We start from the raw sequence: 27,719 nt of genomic DNA on the forward strand, positions 1-27,719 counted from the left end.
TAAAACTTTCCACCTGAAATTCCTCGATATTGGTCCACGACTTCATATAGCCCCAATAGAATGGTACCTCCTTATTTTCGGTATTTTGAAGGTTGTGGCATTTTGTCTTCGCTCTGGGGGTAAAATTTTCCACCTGAAATTTGTCGGTATAGGTCCACGTCTTCATATAGCCCCCATAGAACGGTACCTCCGGATTTCTGGTATTTTGAAGGTTGTGGCCTCAATATCCCTCCGAAATGGCTGAAATTTGGTATTAAGGGTTCCTTGGGGGTAAAAAATAACATAACATGTATATATGATATATATAAATGTAATGTATACTATTGTATGATCGCTTTATATCCGAATAACGGATCCGCAAATAAAGAAGAAGAAGGGGGTAAAAAAACTTTCCACCTAAAATTTGTCGGTTTAGGTTCAGGCTTTCACATAGCCCCCATAGAGCGATACCTCCCGATTTTCGGTATTTTGAAGGTTGTGGCTGTGGTTATGCATTTCTCTATTTTATTGACTTGTCTGAAGAGAATTTTAAACAGAAACATTGTACACACAAACATTTTCGTACCTATTAATGAAATATTTGTTGCATAAGAAAATATGTAAAATGCATAAATTTTGCATATGCAAAAATTTATGCATTTTGCATAATTTTGCATATGTCATATGTTTCGATTGCAATGTAATCAGAAGCCAAAAATATGCCCAGTCTCAAAATTTGACATGAATCGGACCAAAAATAGGGGTTGCATAAAATTCCGCTGTCTAATTATTACTAAGCGGAAACATCTGGTTTCCAAGTATGGATTTTGCAGATTGTTGCATGGAGTTAAAAATACTCCGCTAATGCGCTAATAAGTTACCGCGAAGAAAGAATCACAAATGCAAGGAATATTTTTGAATGTTTTGGTAACATAAGCTTCCGTGTTGGTGGTATGCTATTATAAAAATGTACTAAATCAGTGAAAATTAATTTGTAGCTACGTATTTAAAATCCAGGATTTCGAATAATAAGATATTCCTTTCATATATCCGTGCAAGGGGTTATTTTACCATAAAAATAAGGGACAAAGGCTATAATCGGGACGGGACGACTATGTGATACTCTTCACCACTACCCCTGTATATAAGCTTTTTACAGATAATTTTTTTTTTATGGAGATACGAAAGTTTTTTTTCATCCGCCCTGGCTATTATACCAAACGACGTATGGCTAACTGAACCAAAATAATAGAATGCAGCAAATTGAAAATTGTGATACCCGAGCATCTTTTTCACACTTCTAGTATTTTGCCACTCGTGACAACGCAATTGAGATTAGTTTTAAGCTTAGAATGTCTTCATTAATATAGAACATTTTTGGAAATGCACCGAACCAAACCTGGAATATTCGTCAACACAATTCAAATCACAAAATGGGAAAGTGGGATGTACACTAACCTATTTTGCATTATTGTAAAGGATATCGTTTTTCTTCCTTTTGGATCAGGAGCCGAGATATTCGCATATGAATAATTTCGTGTCGATCTGAACAAAATTCCTACCCGTACCGTGCTTAGAAAAAAAATGGAAGAATTGGATACTTTAACGACTATTGCGATATCTCCGTTCTTTATCAACCTACGACAACCTTCTTTGAATCAATGTAAAGGGAATCTATTCTTCTTTCATTGCCGGGCTTTCCCTTCGGAATACTCCTACTAAAAGTAGATGTATTCACATAAGAATGAAACGTTGAATTTTCGATCAAAATTTCGATCTGTAGCGTGGATCCTAAAAAATAGAAAAATGGAATGTTTTACCGACTATTGCGATATCTCCGTTGTTTGACCATCTACGCCAATCTACATTATATCGTCATAAGGGTGATATTTTATATTTTTATTGCCAGGTTTTGCTTTTGGTATATCCCTTACAGAAGCGGAAATATTCGCTTTAGAAAAACGTTGACTTTTCCCCACATAAGTTTTTTGTCCATTCCGAAACCTGAATATTCTGCGACCAACACCAAAATCAATAGACTTCTTCCCCCTTCGAGACCCCCATCGACAACCACAATTTGGTGACGATCTTAACAAAATTGCGACCTGTAACATAGCCAGATCGACTCAGCTCGTCGAAACATTCATTTTGCCCACGAAAAAACATAAAATCGCTGACAAAAGATAACCTTCGATAAAACGATCTTTTGACAGCTATTAAACTGAATTTAAGCGAAATGTATAACTTTTGTCAGGGAGGTATGCGTACATTTGGAAGAAATTGTACGATGTGCGAAGTATAGGTCTCATTCATTTCGTAAGTTATCCTGCTCAGCGGTAATTTTAAATACACTTCACCCCGGTTAACTACCTCTCATAAAATTCCAAAAAAATGAGGCAGTTATGCGGGAAAGGCAATTACGAAAATCCCGCATAGCTACCTCATGTGGGTAGTTATAAAAATCTCATCTCAACCTTACAAAAAATGACAACAATAAGAACATAATCGCCAAAAAACAAAACGGTGTATAGTAGAATAGTTAATTTCAAGTCTAAAAATATACATATAAGTTATATTATTTAAACCATAAGAAATTTAGTCATCAGTGAGCATAACATATCACTGGACATCTTCATCACAATTGCGGTAGACATCGAAATTTATTATCTCAGAAATACATCAGCGGGGGTAATAAACCGATAAAAGTATTATTGTATGTTCCTTTTGGGGAAAATATTTGACGGGCAAATATCCGAATTGGGTACTTCTAGAAAAGTAGTTAACCGGGAAAGTTTGAACTCATTTATATGAAAAAACGTTGGGGATTTAAGTTGTGAGGCAATTAAACGGGAAAGGCAGTTAAGCAGAGAGGTAGATAACCGGGGTGCAGTGTAGTACGGTCGTAATGGGGGCAGCGTATACAAGTTGTTGACAAAAAATCAAAGCGATTCAAGAGGAGGCCTAAAACGCGAATGAGTGAACCGATACAGTCCATATTCAAACCTGATCTATTTCTCGTAGAAACATTATCATATGCACAGTATGGACCAAATTGGTTATTGCCTTCGAGATTGATCGAGATTGACCTGGACCGGATGGTATAAAACCAGCGATTCTTCAATTTGCATCGCCACGGTTATATCAAATCCAGGAGGAGTTCTATTGGACGCGTTTGACTCTCTCGTATGTACCGGGTCTGTGGAAAGAGGTAAAAGTTACTTACATTCCCATTATCTTATTATCCTTTCTCCTTAAGACTGTCTAACAACTGATCGATCTGAAGATAAGGAGTCATGTAGACACCGCCTTTATAAGCAACTCGCAGCACGCCTATATCAAAGCAAATCTGTGGAGTCTGCTTTGCATGAGGTGGTAGGTTTCGTTGAGAGGAACATGGAAAACTGAAACTTTACCTTGGCTGCCCTTCTAGACATAGAAGGAGCTTTCTACAATGTAGAACTTGAATCCATAAATCTCTCACTTAAAAAAGTTAACACACCTGAAACCCTAGCTTGTTGGATAAATACTATGCTAAAAAGCAGAATTATAAACTCCAATATTGGGGAGACAAGAATTAGGAAAACAGTAACTAGAGGCACTCTCCAGGGTGGAGTGCTCTCACCGTTACTGTGGCTACTTGTTATAAACAATAATCTGACGGAGCTGGATAATCAAGGTATCAAAGTTGTTGCTTATGCGGACGACGTAGTACAACTGATTTCTGGTAAGTTTCCGTTCACCATTTCGGAGCTTATGCAAGAAGCCTTATCGCCGCTGTCCCGCTGGAACAAGGTTAACGGCATTGGAGTAAACCCAATTAGGACTGAACTGGTAATGGTAATGTTCACGAGGAAGCGTAAGCTCGGCGTTTTTTTTTTTCACCAACACTGAATGGAGTGCTGCTTCAGCTCTCGCCCGAGGCAATGTACCTGGTACAATTGTGGACTGTCAATTGCAATAGAATAGGAATGATGAGGAGCGGGCGAAGAGAGGACTGATTGCACTTTATTCATGCAGGAATTCTATTGGGAAAAGTTGGGGTCTAACCCCATCGATTATACACTGGCTGTATAACACCGTGGTGAGACCCATCTTATCCTATGATTCACTTGTTTGGTGGCACTCACTGCGCACAAAAATCGACATCCACCAAACTAGACAAGGTGCAAAGAGCTGCCGCGATTCTCATAACTGGAACTGCCAGGAGCACACCCCAAGCTGCTCTGAACGCAATGCTAAACCTATGACCCTGAGCCTCAGCATTAAGTGTCAGGCAACTCGTAGTGCCCCAAGGCTGCATGAACAGAATCTCTGGCGCGGTTGCTCCTATGGGTATGGATGTATCCTGATTGAATCAGGTATCAATGTGAACCAACGTGGAAAACTAAGCGACTATATTTCACCTGTCCTGAGATTTGACTTTTTATACAGACGGTTCCAAATGAGGAAGGTACGGGGGCTGGCGTCTACTGTGAAAGGCTATCTCTTGAGTACGCTTGCAACCTAGATAGCAAGTGTAGTGTTTTCCGGTCTGAAATCTTCGCTATTTGGAAGGCAGCGGAATTGATAAAAAGTTTGGATGCAGAAATCTTTGAACCGGTGACTATCTTTGTGGATAGTCAAGCGACGCTTAAATCCATCAAATCCTGCAACATCAAGTCCGATGTCGTCCTTAAGTGTAGAACAGCCTTGGGAACGCTAACTAACGGCTATAGGCTATGCTGGGTATCAGGACACCGCTACTATATGGGTAATGAAAGAGCAGATGAATTAGCTAGACGAGGATCGCAGTCTACAGATCTAGCAATCGCTGGGTCCATCAAGATCCATTTAACCGTCTCTGTCAGTCAAAAGAACAAATTCTCTGTTGAATCTGAGTAAAGCTGAATTTAGAGTAATGACGGGAGTTATCACTGGACACTGCTATATCAGGGCCTTTACCATAAATGGGATGAGGATGTTACTGACTATTGCAGACTCTGTAAGGATGAGAAGGAGATGGAGACGATCGACAACCTGCTGGCTCGTAGGCGGCATAGATTAGTGGGTGTTCACTTTCCACCGTGTCTAGCCTTCTATTCAACTGTGGAACCTGCTGTAATCTACAACATCATCAGAAATCTGAAGTGCCTGGGACAGCGCTCCCTGAACACGTGAACCGTATTTCAAATATTCTACCAACCATCACCACCCAAACTTTATCTTCATTAAAACTATTTATCCCTTCTAAAATTTTCTACTCAATTTCTTCTTTTACACTTTCATAGCTTCCTTTTTATACCCTCCACCATAGGATGGGGGTATATTAAGTTTGTCACTACGTTTGTAACTACTCGAAATAATCATTGTAGACCCCACAAAGTATATATATTCTTGATCAGCGTGCAATTCTACATCGATATAGCCATGTCCGTCCGTCTGTCCGTCTGTGGAAATCACTATAGCGTCCGAACGGATTGACGTAGGTTCATGAAATTTTGGGAAAATATGTTATATTTACGTAGGACTTTTGGTATTGAAAGTGGGCTATGTAGGTCCACGCTTTCGTATAGCCCCCATACAAAATGACGCGTGACGCGTCGTCGTTTTAAGGAATTTTTAAGATATTTGGCCCATTTTACCACCGAATTGGTTGTAATTTGGTACTTTGTGTCTCCAGAGGCCAAAAAATATTCCTACCAAAGTGGGGTTAAATAGGTCCACGTTTTGGTATAGCCCCCATATAAGGCCCCCATATAAGGCCCCATATAAAGTACGCGTCATTTTAATATATTTTGAATGTATTAGACCCATTTGACCACAGAATTGGTTGTAATTTGGTATTTTGTGTCTTCAGAGGCCAGAAAACATTCCTACCAAAGTTGGGTTATATAGGTCCACGTTTTGGTATAGCCCCCACATAAGGCCCCTTGAAAAGTACGCGTCATTTTAATATATTTTGAATGTATTAGACCCACTTAACCAATGAATCGGTTGTAACTTTGTATTTTGTGTTTCTAGAGGCTAAGAAACATTTCTACCATAAAATGTTTATATAGGTCCACGTGTTGATATAGCTCCCATAATACAATATCTCCCGATTTTCGATATTTTGAACGTTTTAGCCTCATTATCACACCGAGATGGCTGAAATTTGGTATTTAGTCTTCTTTAGGCGTATAAAACTTTCCCCCAGAAATTGGTAGGTATAGGTCCACGCCATCATATAGCCCCCATAGAACGGTAACTTCCGAATTTCGATATTTTGAAGGTTGTGGCCACATTAATCCACCGAAATGGCTGAAATTTGTGGTGGAGGGTATAAAAGTTCGGCCCGACCGAACTTAACGCTTTTCTTACTTGTCATGTTTTGCCTCTTTTCTCCATTTTTTCTTTTCTTTACAGCACATCCCTCATTTTTCCCCCGGATGATCACAATGGCCCGAAAGGTCTCCGAGTGACGCAGTCACAAATTAGTGGCTGCACATCCCCAAAGCTAACCTAACCTGTACCCGAAAGAGTGAACCGATATGGACTTAAAATAAGTTTTAGGGCCAAGATTTTGGAGTGGATCGGTTTGAGAGTTATTGGGCGCTCGCTCCAGTGGACCAGCCGGGCAGACATGGCTAAATCGACACCAAATTGTCTGAAACAGATTTCATTCAAACATACTTGGGGCCTAAAACCATTATTTCGATTAGGCACATTTTGGTCGTATGAATGCGTTGTGGGTAAAATGATATGCTCTTTATCCACACTACTTAAAAAGGCCCTGAAAGCAAATCCATATCTGATGAACTCTAATCGCTTCCTTTCAAATACTTCTTTGTAAACATACACACTTACACAAATGCATTATGCATATAAGCATACATCACACACGCACACACACATGTGCATCGATATCTTTATGAATTCCCATATATCATTATGTATGTGTGTCAGTGGCTATGTCAATGTGTGTGTAAAACAATTTAGCAAAATTTTGATTGTCATTTATTGTATGTTTTCGTCAGCACCAAGACCGACAGCAGCAGCAACAGCAACAACAACACCTACAAAACCTACTGGCCCCGGTTCCAAAAATAATAACAATCTGACAAAACATTCTGATTGTGCTTTTATCTGTTTTCACAGACAATTCTCATTTTCAATTTGATTTGATGCAGTTTTGTTGTTGTAGTTCTTGTTGTTAGTTGGCGTTTTTGTTGTTGTCTCATCACAACTGATTTTAGACAAATATTAATTTTTTGGTAAAACTGAAAATAGCAACCAACCAATAACGACAATGCTGACCAACAATGCAAAATTCAATATGGGCCGGTGACTGACTGACTGGATGGCAGGTTGACTCTGGTGGGTAGAGGAATAAAATCAATCAAATAAACAAAGGCTGAGCAATCACAGACTTTAAACAATCACAAAGGACTTTTTTTGTGAAATGCAAACACTTTAAAGTGGCCATCTGAATAATGGGTGCTGGTGGTGATGGTGAAGTAGAGTGTTAGTGTTGGAGTGCTGATAATGACAACTTAGCATTTCATGTTTTGCCTTTTGTCCAGCAACTCGTTTTAACATGCACACAAAGGAAAAACTAGCCTTTGTGTGTATGTTGGTTGGTGGGCTTTTATGGGGCTTTTTTTCTTAATTCCTTTAAATGCTGCATCATCATTTTTAATCATTTGTCCTTTGACCCAGTGGGTGGCAAACGGTTCCACAACAAATTCACAAAACACCAAGTGAGACCATGCATACATACTTTGAAATGAAGCATAAATATTTTTATTCTGTTCAAATGCTATCCGGAGCGACGATGATTGCAATTTACTCTACGCATTCTGTAAAAATTGAAATAACAGTTTATTTTTTTGTTTCTCGTTTCGTTTCGTCTCTTTTTCAATTCGATTGTGAATTTTTCCATTTGATTAAACGCAAACATCAAAAGCCGCCTAGCAGCAGGAGGGGTGTGACAACAACTCCCCCCTTAGATCAATTCAAAAAGTTATACAAAATTTAACTATGGGTCAATTGCTGTTGTTGTCCCCAGCATATGTTGATAATGTGGCCTGAGTGGAGGGGGGAGAAGTTCTGCCGTGCTGTTATAGTGGAGCGATTTCTTTGCAAACTTCGAAAACATACGGAAAAAAGAACAAAAAGCAGCAGTATGGACAATGGCCGACAGACCATCCATAGCGGTGGTTGGTCGGATGGTTTGAGTAATTAAAAGTTTATGCTTTTGTGAATATTATCGCTTGCTACACTTTGTGTGCCAACGCGTTTGACCATTGATTTCTGATTTTAATTTTTCTCTCTTTTTCTCTTTCCCTGCCTCTGCCAATATTTTCCTTTTTTGCGAGGGGACAAAACTCGAGCACGCACACACTCACAAACATGCATCAGAGCATAATGAAAAGTTAAAAAAAGAGGAATTATCGTTACAATTAAAAACTGTAACAATACGAGTAGCGACATGACCGAACATTGAATGAACGATGTATAAAAATGATTAAAGTTCCTCTGGCCCCAATAAATTGTTGAAATTTTAACAAGTGTTTTTGGCTTGTTGTTGTTATTGTTGTTGAAGTTTTCAAATAGTCGCCAGTCAGCGTCCTCTTGTTTACAGGCAATCTGTCCATCATTCATTCATTCAATTCATTTGATTTCATTGATATCATCGATAAGATTTGAAACATGTGCGATGATTTTTATCATCAGCCAGAGGACAGCGCCAGCATCCGCTTTAAAAAACTGCTATAGGACAAAGTCCACAAAACAAGTTATTATTGTTGTTCTTGTTGTCCATGGGCAGGCTTTGTCCGTTTCCACAACAACATAAATTCCCATCATCAATTGAATGGACTTGTGAATGTTTTATTGGCAAATACTTTTACATAACACAGAAAATATTTGACAGCTTAACAACAAGGACGATTTTTATTATTATTTGTTTGTAAGCAGTGAATAGTAAACGCATTGAAAACTTTTGAATCGGTTTTACCAGAGGAAATTGGATGGGAACATTTGTGGGGGTGTATTCCTCAAGGTTTTATAATGACAGAACATAACGTTGCCAAACACCTGTAACTTGAAACTTAAAGCAGGTCAGCTAATGACAATGGCCAAATTTTGAGGCAGCACTTCAACGTTTAAAAATTTACTACAAAGAGGAAAATTGTCTTTCACTTATATAAATACATTTACAGAATCAGGTTACGTGTTTTTTATTGTTATTTTTGTATGTCTTACTGAACTTTTTCCGTAGCGTTAAGGAGATAAATACTTATTGTGGTATTCCCGAACTGTACTGCTATAATTTCCTAGTCTGCCACTTTTGTTTCAGAATCTGAATTCCCCTTACCTGCTTTGTTCATAAGCAGACTCAGAGTAAAACTAAAATTAAACGTAATAATGTTACCAAATATTAAACTAATATTTATAGCTAAATTCTCAGAAGTTTGTACTAATGGAGAGCAAAGTTGTCAAACGAACTCTGATTTTTATGAGCTGCATCCTGACATTGCTGTATCGAAATATTAATAAAATACCAAAATGTGAATTGCGGAGATATTCTTATCAAACTTAAAACTATAATCTACATCATAAATACGTGGATAAACACAAACATGGTAGACCGAATCGCAGCACATACAGACAAACGAAGAGTCTTTATAAGTATTTAAGGTGTAAAATAGGTCGGAGGCCAAGGACAAACAGGTTAAAAAATAAATGAACGATATGATCGATGCTATATCATAAACCATTTTAATAGAGAAATCGTCCAAATCTCTAGCACAATTTAGTTTCCGAAGTGAAACATCAAATAATTGACATACACTTATGTCATTGAAGGTAAAATATAAACACCAAGATATGCATAGAAGGAGCCTCTGACTGTCATCAGATCAACTTACAAGAAACCTATTCAATTATAGCGTTATAATTTAAAGGTTGTTTGGCTGGTTTTCATGGTAGCTACAACTTTCATAGCCTTAACTAGTACGCAGATGTGACAGAGAACGTTATATGGTAGATTTAGACACTGCGCATGGTTGCCAATTGGGTGCCACCGTGGTGCAATGGTATGCACGCCCGCCTTGCACGCAGAAGGTCGGGGGTTCGATTTCCCGGCCAGGCAACATCAAACATTTTTCAACGGTGGCAAAATACCCCTCAGTAATGTTGGCGACATTTTCTGAGTATTTCAGCCTTGAAATACTTCTCCACAAGTGGTGTCTTAAGACACGCCGTTCGGACTCGGCGATAAACAGTAGGTCCCATATCATTGAGCTAAATATGAATCGGGGTGCACTCATTGATATGAGAGAAGTCTCCCTTGTCCCGTATGGGATGTTGTGGAACAATGTTTTTGTTGTTTTGTTGCATGGTTGCCAATAGCCTAATGACCGGTTAACACTACAAGTAGTCTGACAGTTTCCGATTTTGGCTTATCAGGAACTTTGTGTTTTTTTCGTTGTAATTTGACCCTGTATTGTCCAGGGATAGGTAAGTCGACTTTCGATTAATAGAGTTTTTGCAGTCAAAACTCTAAAGCGTGGTACACACGATCAGTTTTGCCTGTCGATTTTTCGGAATTATCGATTACTGTCAAAGTCTCCAGCAACCACGAAATATTTTGCCTGATGACTGGCAAAAACGGCAACACTGGCAAACAACCGATTGTTTGAGCAAAACTGACAGTCAAAACTGATCGTGTGTACCCCACTTAAAACTCGTAGTCGATTTTTGGCTGGAAAGAAAATCGCATAATCGATTATCCTGTGATCGATTTTCGAGTTTGCCAATAGATTGTTGACTTTGCGGTTTTACAGTTTTGGCGGTTTTACAGTTTCAAAAGAAAACTCGAAAATCAACGAATAATCGATTATAATCGATTTTCAAAAGTCGAGTTTTAAGACAATTGAAATAATCGCCGAAACCTGGACACTGAAAGTGGCTGATCAAAAAAGAAATGTGGATATATCGACGCATTTTAAAAATGCGTTGGACTGAACGCCTCTCAAATGAGGAAGTACTTAGAAGCATGAATGTCGAACCACAAATAACATGTACCATAAATACCAGGAAAACATCTTATTTGGGTCATATAATGAGAAATGAAAAATATAAGCTCCTCCAAGCCATTATTCAAACCAATATGGAAGAAAGAAGACCCAGAGGAAGAAGAAAACAAGTAAAAAAGTGTCAGTCGGCTTTGCCGACAGATATATACCCTCAGCCAATGTGAAGTGAAACTTTAACCTACGGACAGATCGAATGTATTTAAGGCCTCTTCAGAATTTTGTGGCCCTTGCCGACAAAAATCTGGATTAGGAATGAACTGCACTAAGACACAAATGTTGAACTTTTGTGGGTGAGGGACCCCTAAGGGGGTCCTGAGGAGATCCAAAGTTTGGAAAAAATTGGTTGCCCCATTCAAGTGATATCGTCATAGCATTTTGGCCATAGCGCCATGAAACTAAGTTTGGATATAATATGACGAAGACCCCAATGTTGGACCAAATCGGTTGAACAGCTCGAGAGCTCGTGCTCTCCGACCGCCACATATAGTGACATAGGGGTTTTTTACACCTTCGGACTGTCTTCCCAAGAAATATGGACTTGACACTGAAAAAAACTTTTACCGTCGTAATGGAGGTAGCGAATGCAAATAGCAAAAATCAAAGTGATTCGAAAGCAGGTCTTAAAGTGAACTTATCCGAAGTTTTGTGTGAGAGGTACCAGAAGGACTATAGTCCTTATTGGAACCTGATCTATATCTGGTAGATATATTAGGATGTGCGAAGTATGGATTACATCGGTCACTCCCTTCAAGAGTTATCGTGCGTACACTTTTTCCAAACATTTTTGAACTTTTGTGGGGGCGGTACCTGAAGGAGTGGATCGATATGGATTGTCTTCGAATTTAAACTATGTTTGGACAAAATATTACGAATGCAAAATTTTGGACCGAATCGGCAGATCCCTTCGAGAGTTATCTTGCGCTCTAACCACTACACACGGTGCCATAGGGGCTTTTTGCATCTTTCAGGCTATTTTCTAAGGAAGTATGTATTTGCCCCTGATGAAATTTGTACCGTCGTATGGAGGGCAGTTAATACAAGTTGTTGCAACAATAGTCGAAGCGATTCGAGAGCAGGTCCTAATCTAAACTTATCCGAAATTTTGTGTGGGAGGTACCCGAAGGAGTGGACCGATTGAGTCCATATTCGAACCTCATCTAAGTGTGGTAGAAATTTCACGATGTGGAAAGTATGGATCAAATCGGTTACTTCCTTCAACAGTTATCGTGCGCACAAATTTTCCGAACATTTTCGAACTTGTGTGGGGGAGGTACCGGAAGGAGTGGACCGATATAGCCCATATTCGAACTTAAACTAAGTTTGGGCAAAATATTACCAAAGCCAAATTTTTAACCGAATCGGTTGATCCATTCGAGAGTTATCGTGCGCACCAGCCAGACAGACGGACAGACGGACGGACATTGCTAAATCGACTCCAAATTGTCTGAAACACATTTCGTCCAAACATACTTGGGGTCTAAAACCATTATTTCGATGAGGCACATTTTGCCCGTATGAATGCGCATATACCCTTTCTAGCCTAAAGGCTGAGGGTATAAACAACATGGATTAATAACATTAAAGAATGGACGGGTCTACACGAAGAACAACGTCTTCTGAACGCCGCCAGCAACCGAAACCTTTCGATAATTGAATAAAAAATGTCATTTAATTGTATCATAATATTAACAATTTATTAAGTTAATTGAAATAAGAGAAATTGTAATTGTATGATCGCTAACATCCGAATACGAATTGGCAAATAAAAAAAGAAGAAGAAATAATCGCCAAAACGAAAAATCTAATTTTTAATTTTATACCAAAATCGAAAACTCGAAAAATCGAAAAATCGATTATAGCTTTCCATTACCTATCCCTAGTATTGTCCTATCTGAACATCGCTTGTGATAGATTTTACTTGAAGATAACTCCTTTAACTACTTCCATTGGTATTGTGTCTGACGACTTTGGGAGAATCCTCATCTGGCTAGTTCATCTACTTTTTCATTAGCACCTTATGACCTGGGATCCATGCATGAACTACTCTAGTCAGACACCCGAACTTAACAAGTTCTTCTTTACATTCATTCACTGGCTTTGAAGTGGCAGTGTTTGATTTTAATGCGAGGAACGCCGCTTACCTGTCTACAAAAATTCCATGAGTTGATGTGGGAAGCTGTAGTAGTATTAAACACGTTTCCTTTATGTTCAGTATGTCCGCCTGACACTGAACTATAATTGCATCTACCGAGCAGGGTTTCGGAGTCGAGCCATTTTTCCTTCGACTCCGACTCCGACTCCAGGCCAGTTTTTTGTCACGACTCCGACTCCGGAGTCGACTCCGGGGGTAATTTCCTATACCACTAAAAATTAATAAAATTTGCTAAATTTGTCAACTTTTCCTATACTAGGACCCTATATGCTTATCTGTTCATTTCTCTAAGACAATTTATTTATTTATTTATTTATTTTATTTCTTCATTTTGTAATGATAAGCCTGAGGGCCAATAACTTATTACAATATGCATAGCTTTGAAAATATACAGTTGTATTGGTATAATTATATATATGAAAAATCTAAATTAATAATCTAAATTAAGACTAAAAAGTAATATATGGAAAATAACTCCCAGGAGAGAACTACTCCTAACAAAAAAAAACCAAATTATACAAGAATAATACTCCATATTGGAATAACTACTCCCAATTATACCCCATATCGGGGTTATATAAAGGTAAAATAATAGAAAAGCACTCCCAACAAAGATAATTGTGGTACCACAAATTTACAGTGATTCTTGGAATAAAACAAGTAATTTATTTCGAAATGAAGAAATGGTTAAATTGAATATTTGTAAATTATTTGGTAACGAATTAAATAAACGACAAATTCTCACCAGAAACGATGTATCCATGTGTAATGCAATGCGATGTAAAATTGATGTTCCGTATTGAATCTGCTGTATCTTATATCAAAAAGAACAACAACAACAGAAAGAATTTAGAAAGTTTCAGTAGATTTTGCCGAAATATATGTACGAGTATACCCTCCGATTATCAATTTAAAACAAAAACAAGTAGAACTGACGAGTTTGATTAATGTTTTTTTGTACGGACGCACAGAGGGTAAACATAGGCATAAAGTTGCTCAAAACTCAAAATATGAAAATCGTTTTTTTTTTTATGAAAAAACCAGACCAACCAGACTCTTTTCTACATTTGCTGTAACCATCCTCGACTTTGTAAGATTAACCAATCCAATGCAGCAGTCGATTGAACTCAGCCTTACTGAAAACAAAAAGTAAATTTTGGAAAACTAAGAAATTAGGTGAACATTAATATGACATTGTTTTCGCGAAAACTTATATTTTTCAAGATTTATTGTTTTTGTACAGTCTCCGAACAAGATTAGCATTTAAAATTTTCAGATTGATTTTACATCTTTGCTCTTTAATAATGGTAATACATATCCTCTTTAGGAAAATTGTTTATGATCATTTTTAAGATTACTACAATTTCAATAGTGAAAAAGTATATTTCCCCGTCGTTTCCCGACCATAGTTTTTTCTAATGTTTTATGCGATTGAGCCTCAAATATCAGATTCAATCATAAAAAATTGCGCATATTTGCGCCATTCCGAAAAAATCTAATTTTTCTCAACTAAAATATGAAATATTTTTATATGGAATTGAAAGGTTTACTCACACTAAATTTTGCTCCGCGTTATAACCGGGGCTCTAATTTATCAGACTAAACCAACACCTATCAAATATGTTTATTCAGAAACATTCACGGCTTTTCTCATGTGAATTGAGAAAATTTTAATTTAAGTAAATTTCAAAAAATAAAATTTGGAATGAAATATATGTATGTATATGGGACTATATATACATCTGTACTGATTTGTTTGAAAATTGGCTCAATGTTTTTTAAGGCTAGTTCAGGTTGCATGTGTCAAATTTCAGTGATTTTGGTGCATTTTTATCTCATATCAGATGTGAATATATATGGAAGCTGCATCCAAATCTGGACCGATTTTCATTAATTTCTATAGGATTAATCCTTGTGCAGAAGATATGCTTTGTGCAAAATATTATATCAATCGAAGTATAAATGAGCTTTCTAGGACTTTTGATCAACTTTTAACACAAATTTCCCCTCTGTGGGACGGGTCACATATCTTTTTCGTTTTATTTTGTCGAAATATGAAGATGGGTATGCCAACAGTAATTTGTTACTTACAGATATTACGAAAGCGAAATTTTGACTTCTACAGTTCCCTTTTTTTAAATGCATATTTTTTAATTCGTTTCGCTTAAATACACGATTATTATGTTCTTAATGATCCCACAAAAACATATGCTGATCGGTTTATTCGTTTTCGAGCTTCAGTGGTCACCGCAAACTGCTTTAGTAAAAACAGTGTTTCGTAGGTGGCCATTTGTCAGAAAACTGCAATATTTTTCAACAAAAAAAAAAAAATCTGAAAGTAGCTCAAGGTATTATAAATCAGATGAAAACAATATCTTTTGGAAAAAATTGGTAGATTACTTGTAAAAATTCATGAAAAATTGCATTTTTCGTGCACAATAAGTGACCATAACCCCTTAATTGTGGACAAAATAAACTTATAATACTTTTTCCACATTATATTGTGAAGTATAAATATGTGAGATCTAAAACTAGTATTCCAGAGTGTATATAAGTTTTGTCATAAATGTGATGGTATATTAAGAAATCGATTCATATTGAAAGATGCAATTATAAATCTATTGTCATGGAACATTACTAAATATAATAAATCCTTTGCTTACAAGTTTACTCATAGATTTCCTATAAAATGAATAAACGATTTATCAAAATGTTAATAAAGTTAATCTCTCTGTCATAAAAAATTAAAACTCTTTTGATAAATGTAGAAAAAAACATTTTGCCCGGAGTCGGAGTCGAGCTTTTTTTCACGACTCCAGACTCCGACTCCGACTCCAGCAAAATTTGCTAGACTCCGACTCCAGACTCCGACTCCGACTCCGAAGCCCTGCTACCGAGAAGACATCCAGCCGACTCCACGAACCTTCTCAGAGCAATCCGTGTATGACTTTATTCTCTCCTGCTTGGGAATTAGACTTCAAAAGGCTGATCAAAGGTCATTGCCGGAGTGCAGTAATCAGTATTAATAGTTATTTCTCTTGTTTTGCTTGCTTGCTTTGATTACACTGTACAACAAAATTGAACTTTTTTTAAATTACAAGAAACCCCGCACAGATTATGAAAGAGGACCGGAAAAAAGAATACACGTGTATCGGCGTTTTGAAAGTTTACGTCGGGAAGTAACCTAAATAGGCGTGGCAAGTTCCGCCCATTTCTACAGGTTTTGAAATATTCGACATCAGATTCCTTGGAATCCTTGCATTTTAGGTATAAAGTGTCTTCGGCAATATTACTGACAACAATATGGGGTATATTTTTATGTAAAAAATTAACCCTCATGCGAGTCACCAAAGAGGGCTTTTTGGTCCATTTTTTCAAAAAAGTTTAAAAACTCCTTTAAAATGAGATCGTATCAAATCAAAATATTCCACAAAATTATTTGTCATAAAATTTTACTATAGGTCCCCGAATACGTAATTTTCTTAACAAAGTACTTTACTTAGATATATAGTTTGTTCTGGGACTTATAGTGAAATTTTGTGTACAATATTTCTTCTTTAAACAAACTTTCGTCTAAAACTAAATTTCATGTTACTTTCATGCATCAACCCGAAAAAAGAACAAAACAAATTTATTCAAAAAATTTTTGGGTGTTTTGTTGGCAAATTTTATGTATATATTTTCTTGATATATATTGTAAATACATATTTCATTTATTTGGCGACTTATATTGAAATTTGATGGAGAATATTTTTGTCTTTGATATCTTCTATCTAGAATGAAGTTTTGTGGGACAAAACGTAATAAACTCAGATAAAGTACAACATTAACCCTAAAATGTGATTTTACTTTTGGCAGATTCCTGGCGTTTAGGTACGATTTAGAGTTTTGGTGTATTCGGGGACCTATAGTAAAATTTTATGACAAATAATTTTGTGGAATATTTTGATTTGATACGATCTCATTTTAAAGGAGTTTTTAAACTTTTGTGAAAAAATGGACCAAAAAGACCCCTATAGTGACTCGCATGAGGGTTAATTTTTTACATAAAAAGATACCCAGTATTGTTGTCAGTAATATTGTCAAAGACACTTTATACCTAAAATGCAAGGATTCCAAGGAATCTGATGTCGAATATTTCAAAACCTGTAGAAATGGGCGGAACTTGCCACGCCTATTTAGGTTACTTCCCGACGTAAACTTTCAAAACGCCGATACACGTGTCTTCTTTTTTTCGGCCCTCTTTCATAATCTGGCCGAATTATCTTGTAATTATTTTTTGTGTTGTACAGTGTTGTATACGCATTAGTTTTGTGTATCTCATACAAAAATCCACTGTTGGCCACCTTGCTAGTGTTCCATATGTGAGTATTGGACTAACTTTGCTGGTCCCGCAACATCCGGAAAGGGGCCAGGGAGACTTTTCTCATTTCACGCACGCCAATTCATTTGAACTTCTGCAAGTAAAATGTATGAAAAATTACCCTCTGACTACGTCGATGCTTGACCTCGTAATCGTAGTAGATTGGAGATTGCATATTTGGTATTTGTAGTGAAAAGCATAATATCAGTTTTACCTGAGTTCACCCCTAGGACAATTCCATGCCGAAGTTATCTAGAAATTGTTGCCTTCTATATTCAGGAAGGCGGCTAAGGTGTATTGTGTGTACTCTAAGGATTTCTCAATAGTCCTAACGACTTCGTGTAGGTGTGTCTGCGGCATCCTCTAAGGTAAGTATGTGTACTGGAAGATATGTTTTTGAATTATCCATCTAATCTCGATAAAATGCTTAAGAGTGTATAGTTTATAGGATTTTCGTGACTATGTTTCCCTGCTTTCCAAGGATTAATTATGCTCTACGCGCTTCACAACATTTTTTTTAGTTGTCCGACCAGTAATGCCTTCGTTCTCTTACTCATTTTGTATTACCCACAACCGTTTCCTCTTTATACAAGTGGGATTTGACTGGCTTTTTGCCACAACTTTACTCAGTCTGGGTGTATCTTTAGTACTGGCTAACAATCCAAGGAATACAATCCAATATTACTTTTTGACTCTGGCTTTAGCTTTTTTGGTAATTCTGCCAGGATTCAATTTGGTAGCTGATTTGGAAAGCATTTCAGAATGTTTTCGCAGTTTTGAGTACTTTGACATTCACCAGGGTGGATAGTGTTTCATCAAGCGTGTCAGTGGCCATCATACTTTAAAATCTGCGGTAAGGTCATCATTGTGTGGAATATAGGTAGGTACTCGTTGAGTATGTGTCGACTCGAATTACTACATAATTATAGCAAATGTTCTCACCTGACACAACACAAAAGCTGGACATCGATAAACTACAGGATACCCAAATTAACTTACCCAATTGCCTAATGAAAACAGCTGGGTTATCTTGTAACAGATTTATATAGCAAGGTTTTCCACTGCAACAGAACCAAAGGTTGCTTTGAACACCAACCAACCCGAATGTGGCCAAGACAGCAAGAAGTCCTCTGGATTATTTAAGTTAGCACAAATCGATCATTTTATCTATGTCTATTATCTACCTTTTTTAACTAAAGGGAAGGATAATTTTACCAGACAAATATCTCAATCAATTACCCGTGCTAATGTATGGACCAAAGGCATGGGTACCAGTCAGAGGTGACAATTTGTTACTTTTTCGACCGTCAAACTGTATTAAATGTCGAAAACGTTATATAAAAATGCACAAAACGACTACGAAAACTACGACAAAATCGATTAGTTGTCAATGAGAGCCATACCTAAAATTTTCTGAGTGACATTTTTGCAGAACATTTCCGTTTTATAGCGGCTCTTAAAATAAAGGACGAAAAGGATATTGAAGGAAGCGAGTTAGAAGGTCGAGGTGCTCTACGAAAATAATCCTCATTCGATTTGACTGAAGGCATGTCATATCAAAAATAAACTAAATCAACAGTGAACAAAGATATAACGCTAATTCCTGATGGCTTCCTGATGGCAAAAACTTCATCACGACATAACGCGGACGTTCGACGTTCTTAATATACTCACCAAGGCCTTTCATCCCCAAGAGGAATTTTCCGTACCCCAGACTTTCACATCCATTTTGTTGCACAGTGATATTTAACAAAAATCAGGCATAGTCGGGTCTTTAGGCTCCAAAGAAGTACCTGGATTGTAGATTAATTCGTAAATTTTTAAACCGATACATTCGTAATATTTGCAAATATAGCGTTTTTTTAAACATCACATAGGGGAGGTACTGCGCCCCCTCTGGAATTCTATAAAATAAGTAGCCTGTTTCGGGAGCCATCCCTGTACATTCCCTGGCAATTTCAAGAAAATCAGTTTAATAGTTTTATAGATGTAACATATTTTAAAAAGTGGGCGTGGTCAAGTTGTTGGGTCCCAAATAAGTAGGTAATGTCGGAGACGCAACCACAATTGTCTCGCAAATTAATTTCCAAACCGATACATTCGTAATTTTTGTAAATATAGCATTTTTAAGGAAATAGTGTGTAGGGGAAGTACCCCGCTCCTTCCAAAATTCACCGGGTCATCCCTATATATTCCATGACAATTTCAGGAAAATCAGTTCAGTAGTTTTTGTAGTAAATATTAAAATTGAAAATTGAAAAAAGTGGGCGTAAAGGTGGGCGCAGTCAAATGTTCTTTGCATAAAAACCTAGGTTGGATTATGACGAACATTTCAAAAAAAGAATTATCCAAATCGGTCCAACCGTTCTCAACCGTTGCTATAAAATCCTTAGCGTATAACAAAAATGTAATTTTCTCAAAAAATATGTAAAAGCCAAAATATTTTTTAAGGTACAATAGTTTATGTTGTTATAGATTTTTGTCAATATCTGGAAGACCGACCATTAACAGCCTGTTTCACTATGTCGAACGAAAATGAAAACGAAAGAAAAACAACTAAACTCGTGTATGATTTTTAAATTTTGTAGTTGTTTTAAAGCAAACACAAAGTCAATATGTCCATGAAAACCAAAGTTAGTTTTTGTTCGTTCGCAATCATTTTCTTTCGACAACGCGTTTGTACTTTTTTTTTGTATTTTTTTATTTTCTTAGCATTAGGATTATAAGTAAAACATAAACATATGCTCACTTTAATAATAACATAGACACTTAAGCAATAATTGAACAAAGTTTTTAAAAGCAATATTTTTAATATTGTCTACAGAATCAAAGTGCTTATTCTAATTTCCGGAATTTGTTTCTTGAATTTGTTAAATTTCGTTTTAAAAGCCATATGGATAAGGACGACGAAATGGAGGTACAAAACCACCGCCACCAAAACCTACACCACCACCACGGCCGAAACCACCGCCATAGCCACCTCCTCTACCAAAGCCACCTCCAAATCCTCCGCCGCGGCCTCCTCCAAAGCCTCCACCACGTCCACCGCCAAAACCACCACCTCTGCCTCCACCAAAACCTCCTCCCCTTCCACCGCCACCAAATCCTCCTCCTCTACCACCACCACCTCCTCCATGTCCGCCGCCGCCACCACCTCCTCCACGTGCCTCAGTTACATTGCAAATACCAACTATAATTATTGCAATTAATAGTAACAATATTTTATTCATTCTGAAAATTCTGGTTCTTTGTGGAAATTAGTACGTCTTTACTCTATCTTATGTTCCAAATTACTGAGAGGGATTTCTTTAGATCATTTCATTTCACTTAAAAATATTTTATTTTTGTTTATTTTAAAATTTCATCTGTTAATTAGAATGTTGGTTCTAATTTGTTTTTTAAAGCTTTTTTTGCACAACAAAGAAAAACAAAATAGGCACAGTTTGTGAGAAAAAACTGGTCAAGTTCAATAAGAAGGTGCAACATGTGTTGATGTTGGTTGGTTTTTATTTTAAAAAAGTTAAAACGATGACGTGATATTTTTTAACACCTTTATGAAATCAATTCTATTTCAAAGAGTTGAATATGCCATGGACTTTTTAAGAGTAGAATGCTATAAAGCCTAAAACACAATCTACGTTTGAGTCATGGTAGAACAATATAAGGTAACAGCAATACCCAGCTGACTGAACTGAGATGTAAAGTTAGTGTCAAATTCTATACGACATTTAAAATATTTATTTGTATTTTCGATTTACATTAGGGATATATATTTTTTGAGGAAAAAATACATCATTCCGAAAAAAAACTATTTCCATAAAGACTTCTTCATATCAATGACATATCACCTCCTCCAAGTCCGAACGACGTGCCGCACACTAAAACACCACTTATAGAGCCGGCAAAACATTTGTTAATATGTGTGATATTTTGTTAAATTTAAAAAAAAATAAAGCACTAATAAACATGTGCTTCTTTGATTTCAAAAACAAAAGATTTAAACAGCTTATCCTTTTTCAATGAATTTCCAGTGATCCCAAACATTTTTGCAAGAATTCTACTATCTGTGAGAAATGATGCATTTAGTGGAATGATTGGGAAACATTCAAATGGAAAATCTAACGAATTTTCCTTCATGTTTTCCAAAATATTCCTCCAAATATGAAAAATTATTATATTTTAAATTCCAATAATTTATAGACATTTCCTCTTATTTTGTTTACATATACCGGTGACACTAACATTACAAACAAAAACAAATTTCGATGTGGTTGTTGTTGAGTTGTATTTGCTGTATTATTTACTTTACCTTATTTGCTCTACCATGCGTTTGAGTATGTCTTGCGTAATTTCTGGAAAATAATAGAAGACAAAGGTCAACCAAGTTCGAATATTTTTTATTCTTTTAAAAGAAATGACGAAAAACTTTACTCAAACGTTGATTGTGTTTTGGGCTGTCTTAAGCTTATGTACGCGCAGAAAACTATATGTTAGAAATATGTTTGGATCAAAACAAATATATATTTGGAACTGGTTGCAAACAAATATATGTTTGGATCCAAACATATTATGTTTGGGTACAAACAAACATATATTTGCAACATTTTTAACATATCTCAATTTTACGTGTGTTCGTTTACTAAATAATTTGTACAAATATGTACAAGTCCAGTAACTTCTTGTAATCGACTAAGGTATTTTACATTGTACTGTAGAGCAACATCCAGTAATAATATAATTGTTCCAAAAACATCCCACACGGGACAAGGGAGACTACCCTCATATCAATGAGTGCATCCCAATTAATATTAACTCAATGATATGGGACCTACAGTTTATCGCCGAGTCTGAACGGCGTGTCCTAAGACTCCACTTGTAGATAAGTTTTACATGGCTGAAATACTCGGAAAATGTCGCCAATTTTGCCACCGTTGAAATTTGATGTTGCCTAGCCGGGGCATCGAACCCACGACCTTCTGCTTGCAAGGCGGGTGTGCATACCATTGCACCACAGTAGCACCCATATATATGAGGTTGTAAAAAGTCATAACCCTAGTTAACATGCTATTAGGGAATTAGCCGTAGTAGCCAGTGTTTTATCTGTTGGTAATGAAGTACTTCTTGTTGCTAAGGAAAAATTGTAGTGTAAGGTAAAAGAAAACCTACTGATACATTCTAACATATTTTTTTACACCAAAGAGTCCATCAGCTCACAGAAATAGCAAGTCTTACTACTTCATCTCTTTAACATTGTACAATTATTTAACAAAAATATTTTAAATATAAAACGTTTAAAGAAAACTTGTTGAAATTATAAAAAAGAAAATCAAGTTCAGCACTATTCCAATATCCGGACGAAGGTTTATCTTTCGTGCATCTTTTTCATTATGTAAATTTAGCGCTCCCACCCTCACGAACAACTCCACAAATTTGAAACAGTTGACATTTTTTGGCCCTCGTTATTGCAGTGAAAGATTTTGGTTTTGTGATGACACTTTCTTTAGACCCACATCCCATTTCTTGTTCCCTCCACCTCGCAACTGCCTGTGATGTTGCCTTTTTAGCGGCAGCAGCAAATATTTCTCGCCATAGGATCACTAACTGCTTGCTGTGTTATGGCAACAACCAAAAATCCCCTAACAATGGCAACGGTAGTTTCAACAGTTAACACAAAATGCCATAACTGTGAAATGAAAACTCCTAAAATGACAATGAACCAGACCAAAAGCGGGGCGAATACAAAATACTGAAAAAAAAACTGAAACCGAAATTGTAACGAAAACATGAAAATAATCAAAACGGAAAATAAAGAGTGGATGGAACAGAAGAGGCAAAAGAAAATTTCCACTTTTAATATCCATTTCATGTTGTCATTTGATTTCATTTCGACATACCAAAGCTATGCTCGCCCGTCAATCATGATTGCAACCAGCCTCCAGACCCTTTTATCCCACTTTTGCCTGATATGAAGTTGAAGAATTTTACGGCTGACGGTAGAGCATTCACATCAGCACCCAATAATGTCCTTTCAAAATGACCAACCGAATCAGTCATGTCGAGTAATGGGAACGAAAAGAGTAGCAACAGCAACAAATAACAACCGTTGTCAGCGGGTGGCAAATTAAAGTTTGGGACAGCCGAAGGCAACCCATCAGCAATTGGGGGGAACATTAGTAAAAGAAAATTGTTTTTTCTTTTTCAAATTTTCCCGATTAAATGTTATTCTTTGGTCTACTTAGACGTCTGCAGCCACTCTTATGGAAAAAGCCTAAATGTGTTTATAAGTTTTCATTTTTGTTTGAAATGTTTTTTTTTTATATTTTTTTAAGATTTTTATTGAAAAAACGTGCATAATGTCGAAAGTCTTTGATAAGGCACAAACACCCACACAGACATACACCCAACATAGCAGCCGTTGCAATTCAGGGTAGCAAAATAGTGTTGTGAAAAGCTAAGCAGAACAGTTTGTTGCGGGTTTATGATAAAAGCCATAGGTGATTGAAGACATGCTGAATTCAAGGTTTATACTAATTAAAAATAGATGTGGCCAAAGGATAAACGGGTTAGATGCCTCAAAAAATCGACGGAATTGTACAGCGCCAATGAGCAATCACATTAAGGAATCCATGATAAAAGGGGTTCAAATATATCACATTTGTAATGCCATGTAAAGTAAACCGACAAGTAGGCAATAGTTTCCAAGTTTTTCAAAATAAAGGTAGAAACACAAATTTTTAGTTTATTAGTTTCATTGATTTTGTATGACCTTTTCACGGTGTCGAAGGTCTAGGATAGAAATCCATGAGAAAATACGAATACTTTTAAACCGTAGAAAGACATAAATATAGAAATGTGTATAATGGATATCACGTAAATTCTAATACACAACTATACGGGAGAAGAAAATTAATGCAAATTGTCAAAAAACCAGAATCAACAAAACCGAAAATCAGAAATAAAATGTATTAAAAGAAAAGGCTTTTAACTAAAGCTCCGGTAGTTTTTTGGGTACGAGTAAAAATTGTTAAACAAAGAAAAGCTTTATAATACATCTATAATTTTTCGAAGAATCCATATAAGTAATCTATTCCCAGCAAAAAATCATTACCAAATAACGGGTTTTTATAGTACTTTTTGGTAGTCGTAACTACTTACAAAACACCATACTAACCCATTATTTTAACAGTTGGAAAATAAGCTTAAAACAAGTAAAAAAGTATCAGACGGCTTTGCCGACAGAGATATATCCTCAGCCTATGTGAATTGAAACTTTCATCTAAACGGACAGGTCGAATGTATTTAGGATCTTTTCAGAATTTTTGACCCTTTTTGGACATTTGAACTTGCCGACAAAAATGTGGATTAGGATTAAAGTTCAAAAATGTTGCTGGTGAGGTACTTAAAGGAATGCATCGACACAGTCCATTATGGAAGTGGATCTTATTTTGGGAGTCATATATTTTCGATAGATATCGCGTCCACTAGTCATTTCAGTGGGTCATCGTATAACTTTTGGACCAGTATGCCAGGAAGCATGGACTTGTCCACGGATATTATAATATCGTTATAAACAGGACCACAGCGAACAGTATCGAACAGCTCGAAAGGACCTTAAACTGCACTTAGACACAAATGTCGAACTTTTGTGGGAGGTACCCTAAGGAGAGGACCTTTATGGGCCATTTTAGAACTTAAGGTAAATTTGGACAAAATATTAGGAGATGAAAAGTTTGGACCAAATTGGTTGGTTGGACCGTTCAAGAGATACCGTGCATACCATTTTAGTGACATTTTTTAATATTGGGGGGAAATACCGGAAGTTCTGGGCCGGTATTGCCCATCTTCGAACTGAAACTAAGTTTAGACAAAAAATAACGAAAGTCATGTTTTAACCAAATCGGTCAGTTCGAGTTTGAGAGTTATCGTGTATAGGGTTTTTTTAGGGTTTTTACCTTTTGCCCCTGAAAAAAACTTTTACCGTCATAATTGAGGCAGCGGATGCAAGTGGTTTCAATAAAAATCAAAGTGATTCGATGGCAGGTATTAAACTGAACTTATCCGAAACTTTGTGTCGGAGGTACCCGAAGGAGTGGACAAATATTCGAACCTGATCTATATCTGGTAGATATATTAGGATGTGTAAAGTATGGACCAAATCGGTCACTCCCTTCAAGAGGTATCGTGCGCACAATGTGTCCGAACATTTTTGAACTTTTATGTGGGAGATAACTGAAGGAGTGGACCGATATGGCTTATCTTCGAACTTAAACTAAGTTCGGACAAAATATTACGAAGGCCAAATTTTTTATCGAACCGGCAGATCCGTTCGAGAGTTATCTTGCGCTCCGACCACTACACACAGTGTCATAGGGTTTTTTTGCAACTTTCAGGCTATATTCTCAGGAATTATGGACTTGCCCCTGCTGAAAATTATACCGTCGTATGGGGCAAGTGAATACAAATTGTTACAACAAAAATCAAAGCGATTCGAGAGCTGCTCCTAAATTGAACTATTCCGAAATTTTGTGTGGGAGATACCCGAAGGAGTGGACCGATTGAGTCCATATTGGAATCTCATTTACGTCTGCTGAACATTTTACTATGTGCAGAGTATGGACCAAATCGGGTACTCCCTTCAGGAGTTATCGTGCGCACAAATTTTCCGAACACTTTCGAACTTTTGTGGGGGAGTTACCGGACCGATATACCCCATCTTCGAACTTATGCTAAGATTGGACCAAATATAAGAAAACCAAATTTTGGAACGAATCGGTTGATCCGTTCGAGAGTTATCGTGTGCTCCAGCCGGCCAGACAGGCAGACGGACATTGCTAAATCAACTCCAAATTATCTGAAACGGATGTCGTCCAAACATACTTGGGGTCTAAAACCATTATTTCGATGTGGCACATTTTGCCCGTATGAAAGTGTATATACCCTCGTTAGCATAAATGCTGAGGGTATAAATATTTGTTATATTTTTAGAACAGTTGAGATGAATTTGTGTTCAATTCCAACACACTCCACATTTTTATTTTCTTTTATTTTGCTCTCTGCTGGATTTGATCAAGCGAACTTCTGATTAGTAGCCTAATACACTGTTCCACGCTAACGAACATAAAGGATTGTTTAAACGTTTACATGTGCATCAGCAACTGGTCGTTATTTAATTAATTCTCTTTCGAGTTGATATACATTGAAAAATTAGGAGTCTACCGACGTCCCACGCATCCAACCATTACGCTACGTTTCACGGGTGGTTAAGCCGATCTTCAGGCGTATTAGGATGTTTTTGTGGCAGACGAAGGCAAAGCTTGGTTACTAGTATATATATATCGCACCTCATTAGATAAATGCATATGCGAAATTATGTCAGTTAATTGAAACTCCAAACTTTTCCTATATTCCTGCTTGGTAAACCCATTTTTCAATGTTCACAAATACTATGGTAAGTTTTATTCCTACGTCATTAGTAATGCTCCTTTATATCGTTATTTTGTTAACAAAAAACACACAATCCTGGGATTTGTAGTCGAACATATACGGCCTGTTGCACCGCACTCATTACATAGTAAGGGGTTAAGTAATTGGATTTTGCCTTGTAAAACTTTTAAGAAATAAACCATTATTTTTCTGCTTATTGGAAATGCAGAAAGTAGCTTGTTTACATAACTTTGTAATGGGTTATTCGGCCCATTTCGGCTAATTTTTACTGCGTTATAACCTAATATATTTTTCTAAAAAAAAAACAAACCGATTCATCTAAAGACCGTTCTGTTTGCATCTCAAAATCTCAAGGGGGAGTGAGCGGGTTACCAGCGGCTGTGTATTGCTATTTGTGATGAGGGTGGTGTTGCAGATGGTGGTGGTGGTGGTTGGTAGCTAAATGCCGGCATTTGGATGTTGGCAAAAGAAAACTGTCAAAAAGTGCACATTCCATACTTGACATATGAACATTTCATTGACTGCTGCTACTCCACTCTTCTAATTCGTATTGCGAGTATTGCAAAACAAGTTGTTCGTGTTTGGTACGAAATGATTTTCCAGTTGGCTTTGTTGTTGTTGCTGCTATTGATGTTATTGCTATTACTATTTGAACTATGGTCGTTGTTGTTGTTGCTATTGACATTTGTATTTTTGTATTGCTTCGCAACAGCATTTTGCC

General features: G+C 36.8%; 2 protein-coding genes across 9 annotated transcripts in view; one reads left to right on the forward strand and one right to left on the reverse strand.

Annotated features, from left to right (window-relative positions):
* The window catches only part of LOC141405944 (uncharacterized), a 30,952-nt gene extending 10,156 nt beyond the window's left edge, over window positions 1-20,796 (forward strand). Inside the window, exon 2 of the mRNA XM_073990841.1 lies at window positions 20,444-20,796. Within this exon, the coding sequence (XP_073846942.1) occupies window positions 20,444-20,763 (320 nt within the window). The 3' untranslated portion in view covers window positions 20,764-20,796. The remainder of the gene's footprint in view (window positions 1-20,443) is intronic.
* LOC141406526 (uncharacterized) overlaps window positions 1-27,719 on the reverse strand; it is a 122,795-nt gene that overhangs the window by 58,119 nt on the left and 36,957 nt on the right. The gene's annotated exons all lie outside the window — the stretch shown is intronic.

This window comes from Musca autumnalis, unplaced genomic scaffold (genome assembly GCF_047663935.1).
Source record: "Musca autumnalis isolate F117 unplaced genomic scaffold, ASM4766393v1 scaffold_5, whole genome shotgun sequence".
Classification (NCBI taxonomy): domain Eukaryota; kingdom Metazoa; phylum Arthropoda; class Insecta; order Diptera; family Muscidae; genus Musca; species Musca autumnalis.